A 19241-nucleotide genomic window follows, 5' to 3' on the forward strand; every position below is an offset into this window, starting at 1 on the left:
TGGCTCAGTGTACACAAAGGTAGATGTCACAGATGTATGATTAATATTTCTGTGTTGATAAACTGGGGAGAAAGGTTGAAAAATATATCATAAAAGAATTGTGATAGCTGAACGGGGCATGGTAGCACACACCTTTAATCCCAGCACTTGGGAGGCAGAGGCAAGTGACTCTGTGAGTTTAAGGCCATCGTAGTCTACAGAGTGAGTGCCAGGACAGCCAGCTGTCTCACAAAACAAAACAAGACACCCTCCAAACCCAACCCCTCAAACAAACAAACAAAAAACAAAAACCAAAATAACGAAGAACAAAAGAAGAATTGCCACCATCCCAAGTGAGAAGGTTTTAATTCAACAACTAATGAAACGCACTTAAGCTTCTGAGGGGGACCGACTTCGGGAAGTCAAGGAGGGCAATAGCGAGGGTGGGCGCTGGTGGTGAGCCAGGCATAGAAAATCCAGAGGTCCACTGCTGGTGACTATCTAAGAGATGATTGTATGAATGTGTGAGTCAGAACCTTCTAAAGTATGAATGTAACAACATTTCATCTAAGATGTTAAGACTTATATTTATTCTATCTTTATTGATAGCCCAGGCCACCTCTTCACCATAGCAGCGGATGATATTCAAAGGAAGCCCCGTACAGCTCTGGATGTTCCTCTATTTTCACCTAGGGCTAGTGTACAAGTATCCTGACCTCCAGCCCCCTTTTGCAGGAGCCTTGTACAAACTCTTGTCATGGCATCCTTCCACCACAGAGATGGATGTGAGCTGTGCTTTTTTGCTCAGAGGAGCTCTGGCTTCAGGCATAGTGAGGCCAGTGTCTGGAGGATGCTTTGCTCTCCAGCTGCCCCATTCAGAGCTTCTCTCCCCATGTTATCTTCCTGAGCTAGGCAATGTCTCTAACCCTGTAATCCCCCATCTGTCCCCAGAGCCCAAAGTGGTGTTCGCCAAGGAGCAGCAGGCACGCAGCGAGGTGAAGGCAGAGGCAGGGGCCAGTGCCACACTGAGCTGCGAGGTGGCCCAGGCCCAGACTGAGGTGACATGGTTCAAGGACGGGAAGAAGTTGAGCTCCAGCTCGAACGTGCGCGTGGAGGCCTCGGGCTGCTCCAGGAGGCTGGTGGTGCAGCAGGCGGGCAAGGCAGATGCTGGGGAGTACAGCTGCGAGGCCGGGGGACAGAAGGTGTCCTTCCGTCTGGACGTCACAGGTGGGTGTTGAGCCACTATGTTGGCCTCATGGGGGTTCAGTGACTGGCTCATACCTGTAACTGACCTTGTGCTTGTGCTCCTTCATTTTGGCTTTGTTTTCCATTGTCTCTTCATGTTTCCCCTCTCATCCCCTGTGGTGAGCCTGTTGGTGACTGGGAGATGCTACCATGTGTGGAACGGTCCACATGTGTATTTTGGGGCAGTGTCTGTGTAGGGGAACCAAGAATATAATGCTAATGGATACGGTTCAGCGACACGTGTCTGTGAGCTGTGGAGCAGAGTAGTGGTGTGATAAACTAGCTACATTTATTCTTTTCTTTTTTAAAGATTTATTTTTATTTTATGTGCATGGGTGTTTTGCCTCAATGAATACTGTGTGCACTATGTGTGTTCAGTGCCTGATGAAGCTAGAAGAGGACATTGTATTCTCTGGAGCTGGTTATAGATAGTTATTAGCTGCTATGTGGGTGCTGGGAATCGAACCTGGATCCTCTGGAAGAGCAGCCAGTGCTCCTAAGGCTCCTAATGCCAGCTCTCCAGACCAAAAGAGGTATTTGTTCTTGATGATCGTCAAAGTGAAGATTTTTGGGAGGTGTGAAAATTGTTGATTTCAAGGCCCCAGTAGAGTTAAAGGAGTCATGAATAACGACTGTTTCATCTATTAGATGCCCAGGGTTATTCTGATGCTGCCATATTGGAGACAGCTGAACCTCAATATAGGTGTAGGTAACAGCTCCAGAAATGGAACAGGGAACCTGACAACAGACCCGAGGGTAGCCAGGCTCCCACCCTTCCTTTTTGTGTGTTTTAACCGCGGCTCTGACCAGGGTCGTGTGCTGTTAGGCAATAGTGATGAGCTCACACAGCTGTACACTTAAATGCAGGAAGTACACTTATGATGGATGTGTTCCTCTCTCACTAAGACACCAGTAAACCCAGCTGCAGCAGACGCCAGTGTGCAGGGTGACAAGCTCGGAGTAGAACTGTGGAGTATCCAAGACCGCAGAATAGAATTACAGGATATAAATGTGCCAGGCATGAGAGGCAACAGCACTTTTACTTCTGCTGAAACACTGTGTCTGTGTAGCCTATGAGATGCCTCATGTCATCAAAAGATAGCACTTGAAAGGGAAAACAAAGGCTCGTGGCTGACAGGAAGACACTCGTTCTCGGTAATCAGATCCTTAAGGTGAAAGCATGTGGTAAGCACAAAAGTGAAAACGGCTGACAATGGTATTGGTCACTACATAACTGTTAGACCAGGACCAAGCACTAATAGCCCACAGCGCCTCCTATAGACAGCCCAGCCCCTTCCTGATGCAGCAGCATGCAGTGCTCAGAGCAGACAAGGGCATGGAGGGACCCTCAGCCCTGGTAATGATGTTCCTCGGTGGCAGTGTTCTGTTGTCATGGGGATGCCGGGCAGAGGCACATATGCTATGACCCTGTGGTTCCTCCCTCAAGGAGCCTAGCAACAGACACTCTGTCACATGTCCCTCTGCAGTGTAAATGTCCTATGTGGATGATCTGGTTTTGTACTGAGAGGCCTTGGGGCTTCTCCTGGGCATAGCCAGTGCAGAGCCTGTAGGAAGTTCTGTCCTCCAGCCGACCCATTCAAATTGTTTCCCCATGTGGCCTTTGTGACCTAGACAGTGTCTCTGACTCTGTGCATCTGTTTGTCCCCAGAGCCCAAGCTGGTGTTTGCCAAGGAGCAGCAGACACGCAGCGAGGTGAAGGCAGAGGCAGGAGCCAGTACCACACTGAGCTGCGAGGTGGCCCAGGCCCAGACTGAGGTGACATGGTTCAAGGACGGGAAGAAGTTGAGCTCCAGCTCGAAGGTGCGCGTGGAGGCCTCGGGCTGCTCCAGGAGGCTGGTGGTGCAGCAGGCGGGCAAGGCGGATGCTGGGGAGTACAGCTGCGAGGCCGGGGGTCAGAAGGTGTCCTTCCGTCTGGACGTCACAGGTCAGTCTTTGGGACACCATGTATGTATTTATACATACATACATACATACATACATACATACATACATACATACAGGGTCTCACTATGTAACTTTGGCTGGCCTTGCCTGGAACTTGTGATGTAGACCAGGCTAGTCTCAAACTTAGAGGTCTGCTTTTCTTTGCCTCCCAAATGTTAAGATTAAAGCCATGTGCTGCCATACCTGGCTTATGGATTTTCTTTCTTTTTAAAAGGTTTTTAAGGTTAATTTTTTTTATTATGCATACAGCATTCTGCCTGCATGTACACCTGAATACCAGAAGAGGGCATCAGATCCCATTACAGATGGTTGTGATCCACTATGTGGTTGCTGGGAATTGAACTCAGGATCTCTGAAGAGCAGCCAGTGCTCTTAATTGCTGAGCTATCTTTCCAGCCCTTTTTCTTTCTCTCTTTCTTCTCTTTTCCTTTCTTTCTCCCTCTCTCTTTCTCTCTTTTTCTCCCTTTCCTTCCTTCTTTCTTTCCTTCCTTCCTTCCTTCCTTCCTTCCTTCCTTTCTTTTCTTCCTCTTCTTTCCCTCTTCCTTCTACTCTTTCTTCTTTCTCTTCCTCCTCTTTCTTCTCTTCCTCCTCTTTCTTCTCTTCCTCCTCTTTCTCCTCCTCCATCTTCTTTTTTCCTCTTTCTTTCTTTCCTTTTCTCTTCTTTTCTTTTTCTTTTTTGTGACAGGGTTTTTTTTCTTGTGTAGCCCTGGCTATCTTGGAACTCATGTTGTAGACTAGGTTGTCTTTGACCTCACAGAGCTCTGCCTGTCTCTGCTTCCTGAGTGGTAGGATTAAAGGCGTGTCTTACCATACCCAGCTGGCTTATGAATTTCTTTCTTTCTTTTTTTTTTTTTTTTAAAAACTTTTTAAAAAAGATTTTTTTTGAACTTTAAAGATTTATTTAATTATTAACAGTGTATGTGAATACACTGTTGCTGCTCTCAGACACACCAGAAGAAAGCATCAGATCCCAATACAGATGGTTGTGAGTAACCATGTGGTTGCTGGGAATTGAACTCAGGACCTCTGGAAGAGCAATCAGTGCTCTTAACCTCTGAGCCATCTCTCCAGCACCAATGAATTTCTTACTCTGCCTAATTTATCAACTAAACTTTTTAAGGGGCACTTAAGGAGAAACAAATATGTAGTATTTGGTGTTTGAGGCACCTACTGCAGGCCTTGGAATGTTCTCTGGGTGGATAAGGCGAATGACTTGCCTGTGCTTAGAGACCTCTGGGCTTCTCCTGAACATAGTGCAGAGCCTGGACGACATTCTACTCTTCAGGTGACCCATCCAGGGTCTTTCTGGTTTTGATTTTGCTGATCTGTACAGTGCCTCTGACTTGGTGTGTTCCTATTTGTCTTCAGAACCCAAGCTGGTGTTTGCCAAGAAGCAGCAGACTTGCAGCGAGGTGAAGGCAGAGGCAGGGGCCAGTGCCACACTGAGCTGCGAGGTGGCCCAGGCCCAGACTGAGGTGACATGGTTCAAGGACGGGAAGAAGCTGAGCTCCAGCTCGAAGGTGCGCATGGAGGCCTCGGGCTGCTCCAGGAGGCTGGTGGTGCAGCAGGCGGGCAAGGCGGATGCTGGGGAGTACAGCTGCGAGGCCGGGGGACAGAAGGTGTCCTTCCGTCTGGACATCACAGGTGGGTGGTGAGATACTAAGCCTTGTGTGGAAGTGATGACTGGCTCATGTCCATGACCAACTCTGTGCCTCTGTTAAGTTTGGTGTCTTTACTCCTCTGTACTTTAGGCCCATGGTGAGCCATGACCAACTATGACTGACTCTATGATCTTTCCGTTACCCATTATTTTGTCACATCGCCTTCCCATCCCCATGTTTAGTCCAGTGTACAGCTGGACATTGAATGAGAAAAGTGTCCCAGCAAGATCCTTTCCTTCCTGTATGTCTGGAGAGATGTTCCCGTGTTGGGGGGTTTCATCTTTGTCATGTTTTTGTTTCTGCCCAGAGCCTTCCCAATGCTCTGGTCTGCATCTTAGTGGTACTTGCCAAAAAACAGCAGGCTAATCACTTGGCTGCATCAAGCTTTAATGTGGGGGAAAACTAGCTCTGAGTAGACACAATGGATTATTTAAGATCTCAGAATAAACTGGATGGTAGTGGCACACGCCTTTAATCCCAGCACTTGGGAGGCAGAGGCAGGGGGGTCTCTATGAGTTTGAGGCCAGCCTGGTCTACAGAGTGAGTTCTAGGACATCCAGAACTACACAGAGAAACCCCATGTCAAAAAAAAAAAAAAATGAAAGAGAGAAAAATCTCACAGTAAGATTAAATAAGATATAAATCCATTCAACACAAATGGAAGTCAACACTTTCATCTCAGATGAAACTGTACATTAGTGTATCTTCCATCTGACACATGGCAGATGGGGAAGACACTTCAAACGTTGCAGGCACCGCCTTAGTATGTGAACATATAAAGAGCACCTAAAACTATGAATGGGAAGAAAAGCACTATTAGCCATAGAGTAAATGTCACATCATGGAAGATGGAGCACTAGTGGCCAGATCCAGGAATGGTCTTCCACTTGGTGAGGCAGGAACACAAGATAGAACCATAGAGAATCAAGGCTATATCCTTAACTCTGCAGCTCGTGATTCTCAGAGCAGGCAAGGGTATGAAGTATCAGGAACTCTCTGCAGTGGTGAGGATGTACCCTGCACAGTCCTGGGGACATACACCCTTGTCACTGTAGGGCAGATGCGCCCTTTGCCATTTACAGAAACCATAGCAGAACCCTCTATAGTGGGGGTAGGCTGTGTGGATGGACTGTGGCTTGTGCTGAGGGACGCTGGGGCTTCTTAAGCACATCGAGTGCAGAGCCTGGGAGGTGTTCTGTCCTATGGCCACCACATCCAGTCCTTTCCTCTGTGTGGCCTTTCTAGATCTAGACAGTTCTCTGATCCCTGTGTGTCCCACCTATCTCTAGACACCAAGCTGGTGTTCGCCAAGGAGCAGCAGGCATGCAGCGAGGTGAAGGCAGTGGCAGGGGCCAGTGCCACACTGAGCTGCGAGGTGGCCCAGGCCCAGACTGAGGTGACATGGTTCAAGGATGGGAAGAAGTTGAGCTCCAGCTCGAAGGTGCGCGTGGAAGCCTCGGGCTGCTCCAGGAGGCTGGTGGTGCAGCAGGCGGGCAAGGCAGATGCTGGGGAGTACAGCTGTGAGGCCGGGGGACAGAAGGTGTCCTTCCGTCTGGATGTGCCAGGTACCTGTTTGTCCTCATGAGACAGTGGAGTGGGCCTGACTCATTCCTTTGACTTATATTAGCCTTCATCTCTCAAACTCCCATCCTTCCTTCTCCCCTGCAACTAGGCTGGGGATGAATACGTAAGGTGGAGGAGGGGTCTGTTTTGTAAGCCTCGAGTAGGGTTACTATGAGGTATTCTGTAGTTTTACGTTTCCAGAACCATCTTGCTGTTGTATGAGATCTGGGACTCAGTCTGGACCTTGTGTGTGGTCTCAATTCTCCTTCCCCTCCCCCACAACAGTGTCTAGTTATCAGCAAATACCATTGACCCTTTGCTCTCAGTTTGGGTAAGTGTATCAGAGAACCCCATAGAGTTCCTGCTCTGACCTCAGGAACACTGAGGAGTGAGTGTCTGCTGTCTCCTGTCCGGTCAGCCTACATTCCTGTCAATGTTAGTGCCGGGCTCTATGTCCTCAGAGGGAGAAGCCTGAGACTGACAGCTGTTGAGCTTGTGTGCAGGCAGGGCCTTGAGGACTTATAGGGTGGTCTGCAATCCTGACTGACCTGTAGTGCTCTCAGACAGCAGTGCTCCATCAGACCCCGCCTCCCCGAACTGCCATCCATGTTTAGATATTGAGAAACAAGCTTTCAGGTCTACATGAAAAAGCTATTTCTAAGGGAATACCAAAAAGCATTTATGGTGCTAAGTCAGGCTAGTCACTAGTGAACTGTGTGAGAATAATAACTCAGTAAGTCTCGTGCCTTCTGAATAAGTGGAATAGCAACCAAACCTTCAAATAATTTTGTGAAGAAAAACGTATCAAATAGTACTGAGAACAGTTATTGCATGCTCATGGAGAACTTTGGAGACACTACACAAAGGAAATAAGCCTGTAGGTCATTTCATGCAGTCGGCATAGCACTGACATGGAGATCTGACAAGGAGCGTGGGATGAAGGCAGGACCCAAAGAGCTGATTGCTGTGAGTGTCACAGGTAAAATCTACAGCCCAGTATTGGCAGAGTCCACTGAGCAGCGGCAGGAGGCCCTACAGTGTGATGAGAGCCATAGTCATCCATTAAGGTTGAGAAAGTCCTGTCCTCCACTGCCCAAGCCAGCTCTTTTCCCTGTGGCCGTTTTGACCTAGACAATGTCTCTAACTCTGTATTTCCTTGTCTGTTTCCAGAGCCCAAGCTGGTGTTTGCCAAGGAGCAGCAGGCACGCAGCGAGGTAAAGGCAGAGGCAGGGGTCAGTGCCACACTGAGCTGCGAGGTGGCCCAGGCCCAGACTGAGGTGACATGGTTCAAGGATGGGAAGAAGCTGAGCTCCAGCTCGAAGGTGCGCGTGGAGGCCTCGGGCTGCTCCAGGAGGCTGGTGGTGCAGCAGGCAGGCAAGGCAGATGCTGGGGAGTACAGCTGCGAGGCCGGGGGACAGAAGGTGTCCTTCCATCTGGATGTGGCAGGTGGGTGTCATTGTGTCCATGGCAGAGATGCAGTCGAACACTCAGAGGCTTAAGGGTTTCTTATCTGGTTCTTACAAGCCAGTCTCTGGTCCTTTTATTCCTCTCCTGTCTCCTGTACTCTGGGGACAGAGCCTGTTTCTTACACACCGCTGATGTCTCCCAACAGTTCTTTCCCCTGTCCGCTTCCACTGCCTTCCCTGTTACTGGTTTTGTGGGGCTGGCTTCTTCAGCTGCAAGAGCTGTTATTCCTCAAGTTCTGGGGGGAAAGGCCCAGTTCTTTGTTTCTGTGGGCTGTGAGTGTCTCAGCCTGAGCTCAGAGCCTACTCTTTTTGTATAGGTCCATGGGCTCTACTGTGGCCCTGGAGTCCTGGTTGTTCAGTGTTAGGTTGGTCCTAGCTTAGAAGCCTGTTTCGGCTTGCTGCTGGGCCAGGATGTCCTGCGTCTGCCTTGTCCTCTCTCTCCTGCTCTTCCAGCCCTCCCCTGCTCTCTCAGCACATCCATCCCCTCTACACTCCTTCTTGTTGAATGTGGTGCCTGGATTGTTATTGTTACCTGGTAACTGTGGTCATCTACCTGACTGACACTTGAAGAAGAAAGGGTTCCTCTTGGTTTATTCTTCAAGGGCATCCAGTCTGTTATGGGAGGGGGAGCTATGGTGTTAGAAACACGAGACAGCTTTTCATTTTCCATCCACAGCCAGGAAGCAGACAAAGATGGATGATGCTGGTGTTAGCTCTCTTTCCCCCTATCTGTTTACATTCAGTTAGGGCTCCCAGCTCACATGCAGGGTCAGTCTCCCTTCAGCTAAACCTCCCAGGGAACACACTCTCTCTCCCTTCCTCCTTCCCTTACACACACACACACACACACACACACACACACACACTACACATACATACACAAAACACATACACACACCCCACCCAGACACCATATACCGCACATCACAAAGATGTACACCACACACACACACACACTACACATATACATACGTACACCCACACATACACACATACTACACAACACATTAGACACACCCCACATATACACACACACTACATGCCACACACTCACTCATTCATACATACAATACATATACACCACATACCACAGTGACATACACCACACAGACACACACATACACACAGACATATACATACATATACACCACACACATACCACACACTACACACATACACTCACATGTGTGCATACACACACACACACACACACACACACACACACACACACACACACCACACATCCCTGTGCTTCATGGAACAGGAGAGATGGCATAGTGCTTAAGAAAACTTGCTGCTCTCACAGAGGACCTGGGTTTTATTCCCAGCACCCGTATGGCTCACCTGTGACTCCAGTTCCACGAGTTCTGATGCTCTTTTAATAGTCTCCATGGACACTGAACACACACACATATCTCAATGACACACAAGACACGTACATAAAACTAATCTTTTCAAAAAGGAATGCTTCATAACGCCCTAGATGTTTCTAAATCCAACCAGGCAGGCATTTGAAATTAACCATCTCAGGATCTATCACCCCACACCTTCCCACTCCCAGGAAGGCTCACAGGGATGTTTGATACTACTTTGTAAGACTGACAGAGATCGACACAGCGTGTTGTCATGGTGGTGGCCAGCAATTGGCTGCTACCACACCTTCCTAGCTGTTTGTCTCTGCAGTCTTTGACACCCTTGCAGCTGAAGCACGTGGTCGTTTTAAGGGCACCTGCTGGGTGAGGCTCTGCTGAACCATCTCAGTCTCCTCTGACACCCACCCTAACTTTTGCCAATAGCATTTTTGCTCCAGGATATCTTCTCAGGCTGCCTCTATGGACTTCCAATCTCATCCCAGGCCAGGTCTGTCATGCTCTGGAGGGGTAGCTGTGTCCTCTTCTATGTCATGCTGGCCTCTGGATCAAAGTCCTCTGGAGGGCAGGACTGCTGGGTTCTTAGTTAGGATGCTGCTGGTGATGATGGTTCTTAGGAGAGACATGTCCTTGCTGGCTCAACAGAGCTACAAGCAACTAGCACTCACTGGTGTTAGAGAGTGGCATATGCCCACTAACTTCTTCTCTTCAGAACCAGAGCCTGAGTCCCAAATTCCAGAGAGACCCAGCCGCAGGGAGCCTCTGGTTGTCAAGGAACATGAGACCTTTGTTCTGACTGCCACCATGGCTGCACCCTCTGTGGCTGCTGTGACCTGGCTCAAAGATGGTGTGGAGATCCGCCGCAGTAAACGGCACGAGGCCACCAGTCTGGGTGACACCCATACCCTGACTGTGAGAGGTGCACAGGTCCTGGACAGTGCTATCTACAGCTGCCGTGTCGGCAAGGAAAGTCAGGACTTCCCGGTGCAGGTAGAAGGTAAGCAGAGGCTGGGGGCCAGGCATCTGGATCTCCTCCAGGGTCCCTATGTCTTCTCCAAAGACTAGAGGCACTGTTCCACAGCAGGCCCAGAGTGGGGCTCAGGACACAGGGCCATCTGCATAGGGCACTGACTGACACCTTCTCCCTTCAGAGGTGGCCACCAAGTTCTCCAAACCCCTGGAGCCCATCGAAGGGGAATTGGGTGGCACTGTGACGCTGGTCTGTGAGCTGAGCCCGGAGCAGGCTGAGGTCGTGTGGCGCTGTGGAAACACACAGCTGCGGGCGGGCAAGCGCTTCCAAATGACATCTGAGGGGCCGAGGCGCATACTGACCGTGTCTGGCCTTCGAGAGGATGATGCAGAGGAGTATGTGTGTGAGAGCCGGGATGATCGCACCAGTGCACGGCTCACTGTCAAAGGTACCCGTGGGTGAGCTAAGGTGGCTTCCTGGGGGAGACATCCTTCCATGTGTCTGTCTGGTGGAGGTTTCTGTGGAGCCTCTTCTGTGTCCTCTCATGCATGCTTTTCCTCTGTAGTTCCCCGAGTGGTCAAGTTTACATCTGGATTGAGTGCCATGGTTGCAGAGGAGGGCCAAGAGGCCACCTTTCAGTGTGTCGTGTCCCCCGGCGATGCAGTGGTCATGTGGTACAAGGACGGCACACAGCTGCAGCCTAGTGAGAAGTTTGTTATGGTACAGAGTGGTGCCAGCCGAAGCTTGACTATCATGGGCCTGACCCTGGAGGATGCTGGCCATGTCACAGTGGAGGCTGAGGGTGCCTCATCTTCTGCTGCCCTCCGAGTCCGAGGTAAGCTGGGAGCTGCCTAGATTTTCAGAATGTCCAGTGGATCTTTACAATAGGTGCCCTTCCCTCCTCATGAGCTAATGAGGGAGCCCCACATTGTGTCAGGCTGATCTGGTTGACTTCAGGGGGACATGAACTCTCTCAGCTGTCAACAGAGGTGATTTGGTGGGAGGACTGGTATCTTCTTTTTATGTGTACTTGGCAGGGGAGGGGATAAGGTTGGGACAATCCAGAGAGCCCTCCTTCTGGAGGAGGCAGTCTCTGGATGAGTCTGCAATGGCAAAGCTGGAGGGGTGCCGGCAGCCAGTGCACTTGAAAGCGGGAGGTATGGATGTGCGGGAGAGCCAGGACTTTATGTGAGGATGCAGCAGGCATGGCTAGCTCTTGAGTGAGGGACTGATGAGGCTGGGTGTTCCTCCTGGTGACGCGGAAGGATGGGACAGCTAGGGCCACACTGGAGCCTTTGTCCTCCCCATATATTTTAACCCGAGCCAGTGTCCTTGGGCCTTATTAAAGGGCAGACAATGGGACAGTGGCTGAGGAGTTGTAAAGTAGCCATACCCAGAAGCCGGAGGCTGGCTCTTGATGGTATCTGGCCATAGTTGGGAGTTCAGCACAGATGACGGGGCCTGGGGTGGGTGCGGTGAGGGGACTGAAGAAGAAATGACTTTAGCTTCTCCCCCTCATAAAATGAACCTATATAAGGTGTGTGGTTGGGGCTCTTCTTGAAGCAGGACTGCTCATGTGGTGGGGCTCTCTGGGCCTAGATTCAGGCCAAAGTGGCCAGGATGACCTCTGCCCCTCTGTGTCTCAGAGGCACCAGTCCTCTTCAAAAAGAAGCTTGAGCCACAGACAGTGGAGGAAAGGACCTCTGTGACACTGGAAGTGGAGCTGACACGGCCCTGGCCTGAGGTGAAGTGGACACGGAATGCTGCCGTCCTGGCACCCAGCGAGAACGTGGAGATCCATGCTGAGGGTGCTCGACACCGTCTGGTGCTGCGCAGTGTGGGCTTCGCTGACCGTGGCTTCTTCGGCTGTGAGACACCAGATGACAAGACTCAGGCCAAGCTCAATGTGGAAAGTAAGGCTGCAGTTGGGACTTAACAGGGAGACAGGGGCTCCTTCAGGAGTGGGAGATGTGGCGTTGTGTTGGCTGTGAGGTGGAATGGGGTTTCCTTTTGTAGAGGTAGGCAATCACCCTGGTTCTGGCAGGTGGATCCAGGAAGGAAAAGGTGGAGGAGGATGTGAAGGGTCAGGCTCTGGGGGTCAGCTGAGGTTAAAGTTGAGCTGGGTGAAGGTGCTCACTGGGGGCTACTGCCCAGACCCTTCCTCTGCTCTGTGGCCTCCAGGATGGTGGGTTAAACTCACACCTGCATCTGAGTCCTGTGTGGTTGGAGGGTGTTACTTCGCTAGCTCACTAGAGCCCCTCTGACAGTGCGGCAGGTCCGGCTGGTTCGAGGTTTACGGGAGGTGGAGGCTAAGGAACAGGGCACGGCCTCGATGGATGTGGAGTTGTCCCATGCTGATGTGGAGGGCAGCTGGACTCGAGATGGCCTGCGACTTCAGCCTGGACCCAAATGCCACCTGGCTGTGCAAGGCCCTGTCCACATCCTCACACTCTCGGCGCTGCAGCCACAGGACAGCGGGTTGGTGGCCTTCAGGGCTGAGGGCGTGCACACGTCTGCACGGCTCATAGTCACTGGTGAGTAGGAGAGGGCTGGCAGCCCCACCCCGGAGCACACCTATTTCATTTCCCCTAAGCCGTCCAGGGAGGCAGATGGGACCAGGAGGAAAGTGGAAACCCCTTACCTGATCAGAAAGCGCCTCCTCACTCTATGTGTTCCTTCCCTACCTCCTGTCTCAGAGTTGCCCGTGAGCTTCACCCGACTATTACAGGATGTGGTGGCCACTCAGAAGGAGAAGGTGACCCTGGAGTGTGAGTTGTCACGGCCCGTGGATGTGCGCTGGCTGAAGGTACTTCTCCCTCCTTTCTGCTTTCCCCTGTGGGCATCCAGGAAGTGAACTTCTTCTGATCCTCTCTAGTCCTGACTGGTCCTCTCTGCCCTACAGGATGGTGTGGAGCTGCGGGCAGGCAAGGCCATGGGCATAGTGGCTCAGGGAACCTGCAGGAGTCTCGTTATCTACCGGTGTGAGACTGGGGACCAGGGTGTCTATGTATGTGATGCTCTTGATGCTCAGACCTCAGCCTCTCTGAGGGTGCAAGGTGAGTTCTGGACAGGGTGGGGAGGGTGGTCAGGGAAAGCTGGCAGCAGGAGTGGATGCTTTCTTGTGCTTCTGCTTCCACAAGCCTAGCTGCAAGCTGGTAGTGTGCTGGGAGGACCCAGTGCTTCTGGGCATGCCAGCTGTCTTAGTCAGTGTTCTCTTGCTGTGAAGAGACACCACGGCCACAGCAACTCTTATAAGCACTTAACTGGGGCTTGCTTATGTTCAGAGGTTTTGTTCATTGTCATCATGATGAGAAGCATGGTAGCATTCAGGCAGACTTGGATGATGGAGAGGTAGCTTGAGAGTTTTATATCAGGATCCACAGGCAGCAGGAAGGGGGGAGAGGGAAGGGGGATGGGGAGGGAGGGAGAGAAGGATGGGGAGGGAGGGGAAAGGGGAGAGGGAGAGGAGGAAGGAGAAGGAGAGGGAGAAGGGGAGGGAGAGGAGGAGAGACAGGAAGGGGCGAGGGAAAGGGGAAGAGAGGGGAAGGGAGAGGGGAAGGAAAAGGGGAGGGAGAGGGAGAGGGAGACTGGGCCTGGGATGAGCATTTGAAATCACAAAGTTCACCTGAGTGACACACTTCCTCCAACAAGGCCATACCTCCTAATGCATCCAAATATGTAAGCCTATGGGGGCTCTGTTAATCCAAATCACCACGATGGCCCTCTCTCCTTCCCCTAGGTCGCAGTGTTCAGATTATAAAGCCACTGGAGGATGTGGAGGTGATGGAGAAGGAGGGTGCCACATTCTCCTGTGAGGTGTCCCATGATGAGGTTCCTGGCCTATGGTTCCGAGAATCCAGTAAGCTACGGCCCAGTGACAACATGCGCATCAGGCAGGAAGGTAACGGGGCCGAGGGCTGCAGAGCAGAGTGGGGTGGGATCCCCAGGCTGCCTTCCTCTCATTCATCAGTACTGAGTGCCCTTCATCTCCAGGGAGGACATACACTCTTATCTTCCGGAGGGTACTGGCAGAAGACGCAGGGGAGATCAAGTTTGTAGCTGAGAACGCAGAATCAAGAGCTCACCTCCGAGTGAAAGGTGAGAACGGCTGGGTGAGGGGAGGATAGGGACTGGAAGTGGTGAGGTGGCTTACAGACAGCTGGCCTGACACAGGCCTGGGGTGTCTCAGGACCCCTCTCAGACAGGGCCCCAACGACTCATGAAGAAGCATGGTCTCTTCAGTGGGAGAGGGAGGTGCGAAGAGGTCAAGCTTCACTTAGCCAGTGGTCAGTTGTGACAGCAGATTCTAGATTAGCCCTGGGTGAGACACTTGACTTGGCCACCTGCTGGCCCAGGTAGAAGCATGGGCTGTTGGTCTGGAGTAAAGGTCAGTCTCTTGGCTCCTGGGAGCCTGCCAAGGCAAAGCTTCCAGTCACCATCCTGACACCACCCGTCTGTGTTTGTCCACAGAACTGCCGGTGACACTCCTGCGTCCACTGCGGGATAAAATTGCCATGGAAAAACACCGTGGTGTGCTTGAGTGCCAGGTGTCCCGGGCTAGTGCCCAGGTGCGGTGGTTCAAGGGCGGAGTCGAGCTGCAGTCTGGGCCCAAGTACGAGGTGGTCAGTGATGGCCTTTACCGCAAACTGGTCATCAATGATGTACAGCCTGAGGATGAAGATACTTACACCTGTGATGCCGGCGATGTCAAAACCAGTGCCCAGTTCTTTGTGGAAGGTATGAGGTAAAGGGGTGGATAGTCATCCTGAGTTTGTGAAGGGGGTGGGATTTGTGGTTTCTGTGGCTTGCTCTGGAGGTTCTGGAGGCTGCCGCCTCTGAAAGGGGTCTGACTGAGGACACCCAGGCAGCTGTGGGAGATGCTAACTACATGGTAGGAAGAGATAAGAAGGAATATACAGTGTAGGACGGGGAGACCGAGCTCTCCTGAAGGGTTCTACTGGTGACCACCCACCCTCCATCCACAGAGCAATCCATCACTATTGTGAGGGGGTTGAAGGACATGACAGTTATGGAGCCTGCCCCTGCCTGGTTTGAATGTGAGACCTCCATCCCTTCTGTGAGGCCACCCAAGTGGCTCCTTGGTAAGACTGTGCTACAGGCAGGAACGAACGTGGGGCTGGAGCAAGACGGTACTGTGCACCGGCTGACACTACACAAGACCTGCTCTACCATGACCGGGCCTGTGCACTTCACCATCGGAAAGTCCCGCTCCTCTGCCCAGCTTGTTGTCTCAGGTTAGAATCCAGTATGGGGCAAAGCTGAGGGTGGACACAGCTTGGGGATATGGGTGGCCATAGTTTAGAACTGTGGGTGGACATGGCTTGGTGTTGTAGTTTGCTATGCCTCAGGGGCATTTAAGTTAGAATTGAACAGGGTACGCCACAGCAGGTACATAGGTAGCCCATGCCAAAGCAGCAGTACTTGGGCTCAGGCTGTGGGTGGACACTACTCAGTAGCTTTACAGAATGTGTAGCAGAACATTGGTACAGGGAGGCACATGAGTGGGCTCAGTGAGAGCTGGCATGGGGGCCGGGGCTGTGGTCAGAGGCCTGACAGGTAGGGTATGGGCTTTCAGGGATGGCAGGGCTATGGGCTAGGGAAGCATGGAATAGTGTATGTTGTCTAGGACAGAGCTGTGTGCGGGCAGTGAGGGGCACATGGAGCACTTCTCTGAAAGAGAGGGCCAGGCGTGTCGTATGGGCTGCGGATGCAAATGGCTTAGAACCCAGGATGGGCAGGGTGGTCTGGTTTCTTGTGGCTCTCAGCCTTGCCTTTGTATCGCTTTCTGCAGACATTCCTGTGGTACTGACACGGCCTCTGGAGCCCAAAGCAGGGCGTGAGCTACAGTCGGTGGTCCTGTCCTGTGACTTCAGGCCAGCCCCCAAGGCTGTGCAGTGGTACAAGGAGGACACACCTCTGACCCCGTCAGAGAAGTTCAAAATGGCGCTGGAGGGCCAGATGGCAGAGCTGCGCATACTCCGGCTTACTCCAGCTGATGCTGGGGTCTACCGGTGCCAGGCGGGTAGTGCCCAGAGCAGTGCAGAGGTTACTGTGGAAGGTAGAGAGCTGGGAAGGAGGGCAGTGGGCCCCACTCCAGGGCAGGGGGTGGCTGGTGATGCAGTGCTGAGGTGCTGGTGTGTACTGTGTAGCTCGGGAGGTGACGGTGATGCAGCCACTGCAGGATGCTGAAGCCATGGAGGAAGGCCGTGTCTGCTTCTCCTGTGAGCTGTCCCATAAGGACGAGGATATCGAATGGTCACTCAATGGCATACCCCTGTACAATGACAGCTTCCATGAGATCAGCCATGAAGGCCGTCTCCACACACTGGTGCTGAAGAGTGTCCGGCAGGCTGACACAGGCACCGTGTGTGCCACCTCCCCCAAGGTGTCCGTTTCTGCCCGGCTGGTGGTTAAAGGTGAGAAGACCTGTGGAATCCGTGGGGTGCACTCCCCCTGGGTGGGCCCAGGCTCCCCTCACCAGCCTATGCCATTCCTCCAGCAAAGCCAGTGGTGTTCCTGAAAGCACTGGATGACGTATCTGCAGAAGAGCGTGGCACGCTGACCCTGCATTGCGAGGTCTCTGACCCGGAGGCACGCGTGGTTTGGCGCAAAGATGGCGTGGAGCTGGGTCCCAGTGACAAGTATGACTTCCTACACAAGGCAGGTGCTCGGGGCCTTACAGTCCATGACCTGAGCCATGAGGATGCTGGACTGTACACCTGCCAGGTGGGCAGTAAGGAGACCCAGTCCAGGGTCAGCGTGCATGGTGAGTGGCTAGAGCTTTTGGTCAGGATAGGTCTTTTTCCATCTAGAGGCCCCAGGCTGCGCTTTAAGACTGAAAGGTTGTTCTGTGTTTCAAGCAGGCACCACAGAAGTTGTCTGTAGCACATAGGGCTTAATGTGGCCCTTTGAGGTCCTGGGAACAGGCAGATGGGTCAAGGGGCAATTGTCTACAGATCCTCACAGTGCGGGGCTGGTATGGATTTGTTCAGAGCCCTGACGTTTGTTCTGTACCATGTGATGGAGTTGAAAGGGAATCAGCCAGGCATGTATGGGGGCACTAAAAGGCATGGCCAGGAGACAGCCTTAAGAGAGTTTCCAGGTCAAGGGCAGATGTCCTCTCCTGCAGGTGAACAGGCCTACAGGCCGTCCGTGCTCCCATTCTTTACAGAATGTCCCTAGGTTCACAGTTGCTGCCCCACAAACCATTATTATTTTAAGTCCCTTTTACAGGTCTTTCAGCTTGGAAAGCCACTCACTGTCCTGGCTTAGATCTGGTATCCTAGCTTGGAGGAGACAGGTTAGCAGTCTGTTCATTCATGATCCCTCAGAGGCTCTGTGACAGCGTTCGAGGAAGGGAACACAGGGAACTCATAGGATTAGGCCTGCTCTCTCTGGAAGGGGTTACTTATGGGGCTCCCGTCCCTCCCCTCCTGGTGTTACAAGATGGTTAGAAATGTGTGGGATCCTCCTTCTCCCAACCACCTTGATTGCATGTCAATCATGCAAACGCCAGGGCATGGGCAGCTTGAAGGGAGGATTTTGGTGCCAATTCAGTGATGGCATACATTGCCATCAGGTGTGGAGCTAGGGACAGTGGGAAACTTGGCCCTACAGTGTGACATGGCCCTTCCTACTGCCTGGCATGGGACACTACTATTCCCTCAGGTTGACATCTGTGACTGACTGGTAACCTGTTTCTTATGTCCCTTAGATCTTCATGTGGGCATCACCAAGAGGTTAAAGACGGTGGAGGTGCTGGAGGGAGAGAGCTGCAGCTTTGAGTGTGTCCTTTCCCACGAGAGCCCCAGTGACCCAGCAGTGTGGACAGTTAGTGGGAAGACAGTGGGTGGTTCTGGCCACTTTCAAGCCGTTCGGCAGGGCCGCAAATACACCCTGACAGTCAAAGATGCTGCAGTCAGTGATGCAGGAGAGGTGGTCTTCTCAGTGCTGGGCCTCACATCCAAGGCCTCACTTATCGTCAGAGGTGGGTGCTGTGGCTGAGGCCAGGAGCCTGACACAGTAAACTGGGGTACAGTTGAGCTGGGGTGCTTCTAGAGACCATCTCCCTATCATGGTGGGGGTACTGGGGTGGGGGGATTTTGGTTATTGAAGGGAGTGCTATTTCTGCCTGAGCATCTTTTGAGTTTCTAGAGCAAGCCCAGAATTCTGGTCTCTCATTCGTGGTCTGACTGCTCTCACTTCATGTAGCTCAGTCAGCCAGTCTGACACTTAAGTAAAGGCCAGGGAGGCTGCAAAGTAGCCTTTGATGTCTCGAAGCTTGTGCTTCTGACACACACTTGGTGCTCATGGGTGGATCTTCACAAGGACCAGACAAGCTGCAGCCATTCTCTGGTATGAGCCTTGAATAGGGTGTCCTTAGAGCCCATGCTTCGTAGATCTCACCGCGACAGTGAAGGCTTGCTTCAGAGTCTTGCGCCTCTAGGAGTCTAAGGAGTTAGAGGTTATGTGGTTTTGATCTCTAGAGAGTGCATGTTCCCAAAATACCTGTCTCTCTCCTCATCCTGGCCATGGCTGAGGCCAATTATTTCCTCCTCCTCTTCTTTTTCTTCTTCCTCTTCTTCCTCTTCTTCCTCTTCTTCCTCTTCTTCCTCTTCTTCCTCTTCTTCCTCTTCTTCCTCTTCTTCCTCTTCTTCCTCTTCTTCCTCTTCTTCCTCTTCTTCCTCTTCTTCCTCTTCTTCCTCTTCTTCCTCTTCTTCCTCTTCTTCCTCTTCTTCCTCTTCTTCCTCTTCTTCCTCTTCTTCCTCTTCTTCTTCTTCTTCTTCTTCTTCTTCTTCTTCTTCTTCTTCTTCTTCTTCTTCTTCTTCTTCTTCTTCCCCTTCCTCTTCCCCTTCCTCTTCCTCCTCCTCTTCTTCCTCTTCTCCTCCTCCTTCTTTTTATTAATTATTTACTCATACAATACATCCTGACCACAGACTCCCTTCCTTCTACTCTTCCCAGTCCCCTGCCTCCCCTCAAACTCCCCTTTCTTACAGACCCA

The 19241-nt window shown here is 51.9% G+C and overlaps 1 protein-coding gene across 1 annotated transcript in view; it reads left to right on the forward strand.

Annotated features, from left to right (window-relative positions):
- The window catches only part of Obscn (obscurin, cytoskeletal calmodulin and titin-interacting RhoGEF), a 135943-nt gene that overhangs the window by 38529 nt on the left and 78173 nt on the right, over positions 1–19241 (forward strand). The window contains exons 17-36 of the mRNA XM_076937701.1: positions 931–1206; positions 2894–3169; positions 4558–4833; positions 6140–6415; positions 7584–7859; positions 9962–10246; positions 10401–10667; positions 10785–11054; positions 11866–12132; positions 12487–12753; positions 12916–13025; positions 13122–13275; positions 13959–14120; positions 14213–14317; positions 14690–14956; positions 15205–15474; positions 16032–16298; positions 16390–16656; positions 16740–17006; positions 17955–18227. Coding sequence (XP_076793816.1) covers positions 931–1206; positions 2894–3169; positions 4558–4833; positions 6140–6415; positions 7584–7859; positions 9962–10246; positions 10401–10667; positions 10785–11054; positions 11866–12132; positions 12487–12753; positions 12916–13025; positions 13122–13275; positions 13959–14120; positions 14213–14317; positions 14690–14956; positions 15205–15474; positions 16032–16298; positions 16390–16656; positions 16740–17006; positions 17955–18227 — 4878 coding nt within the window. The remainder of the gene's footprint in view (positions 1–930; positions 1207–2893; positions 3170–4557; positions 4834–6139; positions 6416–7583; positions 7860–9961; positions 10247–10400; positions 10668–10784; positions 11055–11865; positions 12133–12486; positions 12754–12915; positions 13026–13121; positions 13276–13958; positions 14121–14212; positions 14318–14689; positions 14957–15204; positions 15475–16031; positions 16299–16389; positions 16657–16739; positions 17007–17954; positions 18228–19241) is intronic.

Source organism: Arvicanthis niloticus, chromosome 6 (genome assembly GCF_011762505.2).
Source record: "Arvicanthis niloticus isolate mArvNil1 chromosome 6, mArvNil1.pat.X, whole genome shotgun sequence".
Lineage (NCBI taxonomy): Eukaryota > Metazoa > Chordata > Mammalia > Rodentia > Muridae > Arvicanthis > Arvicanthis niloticus.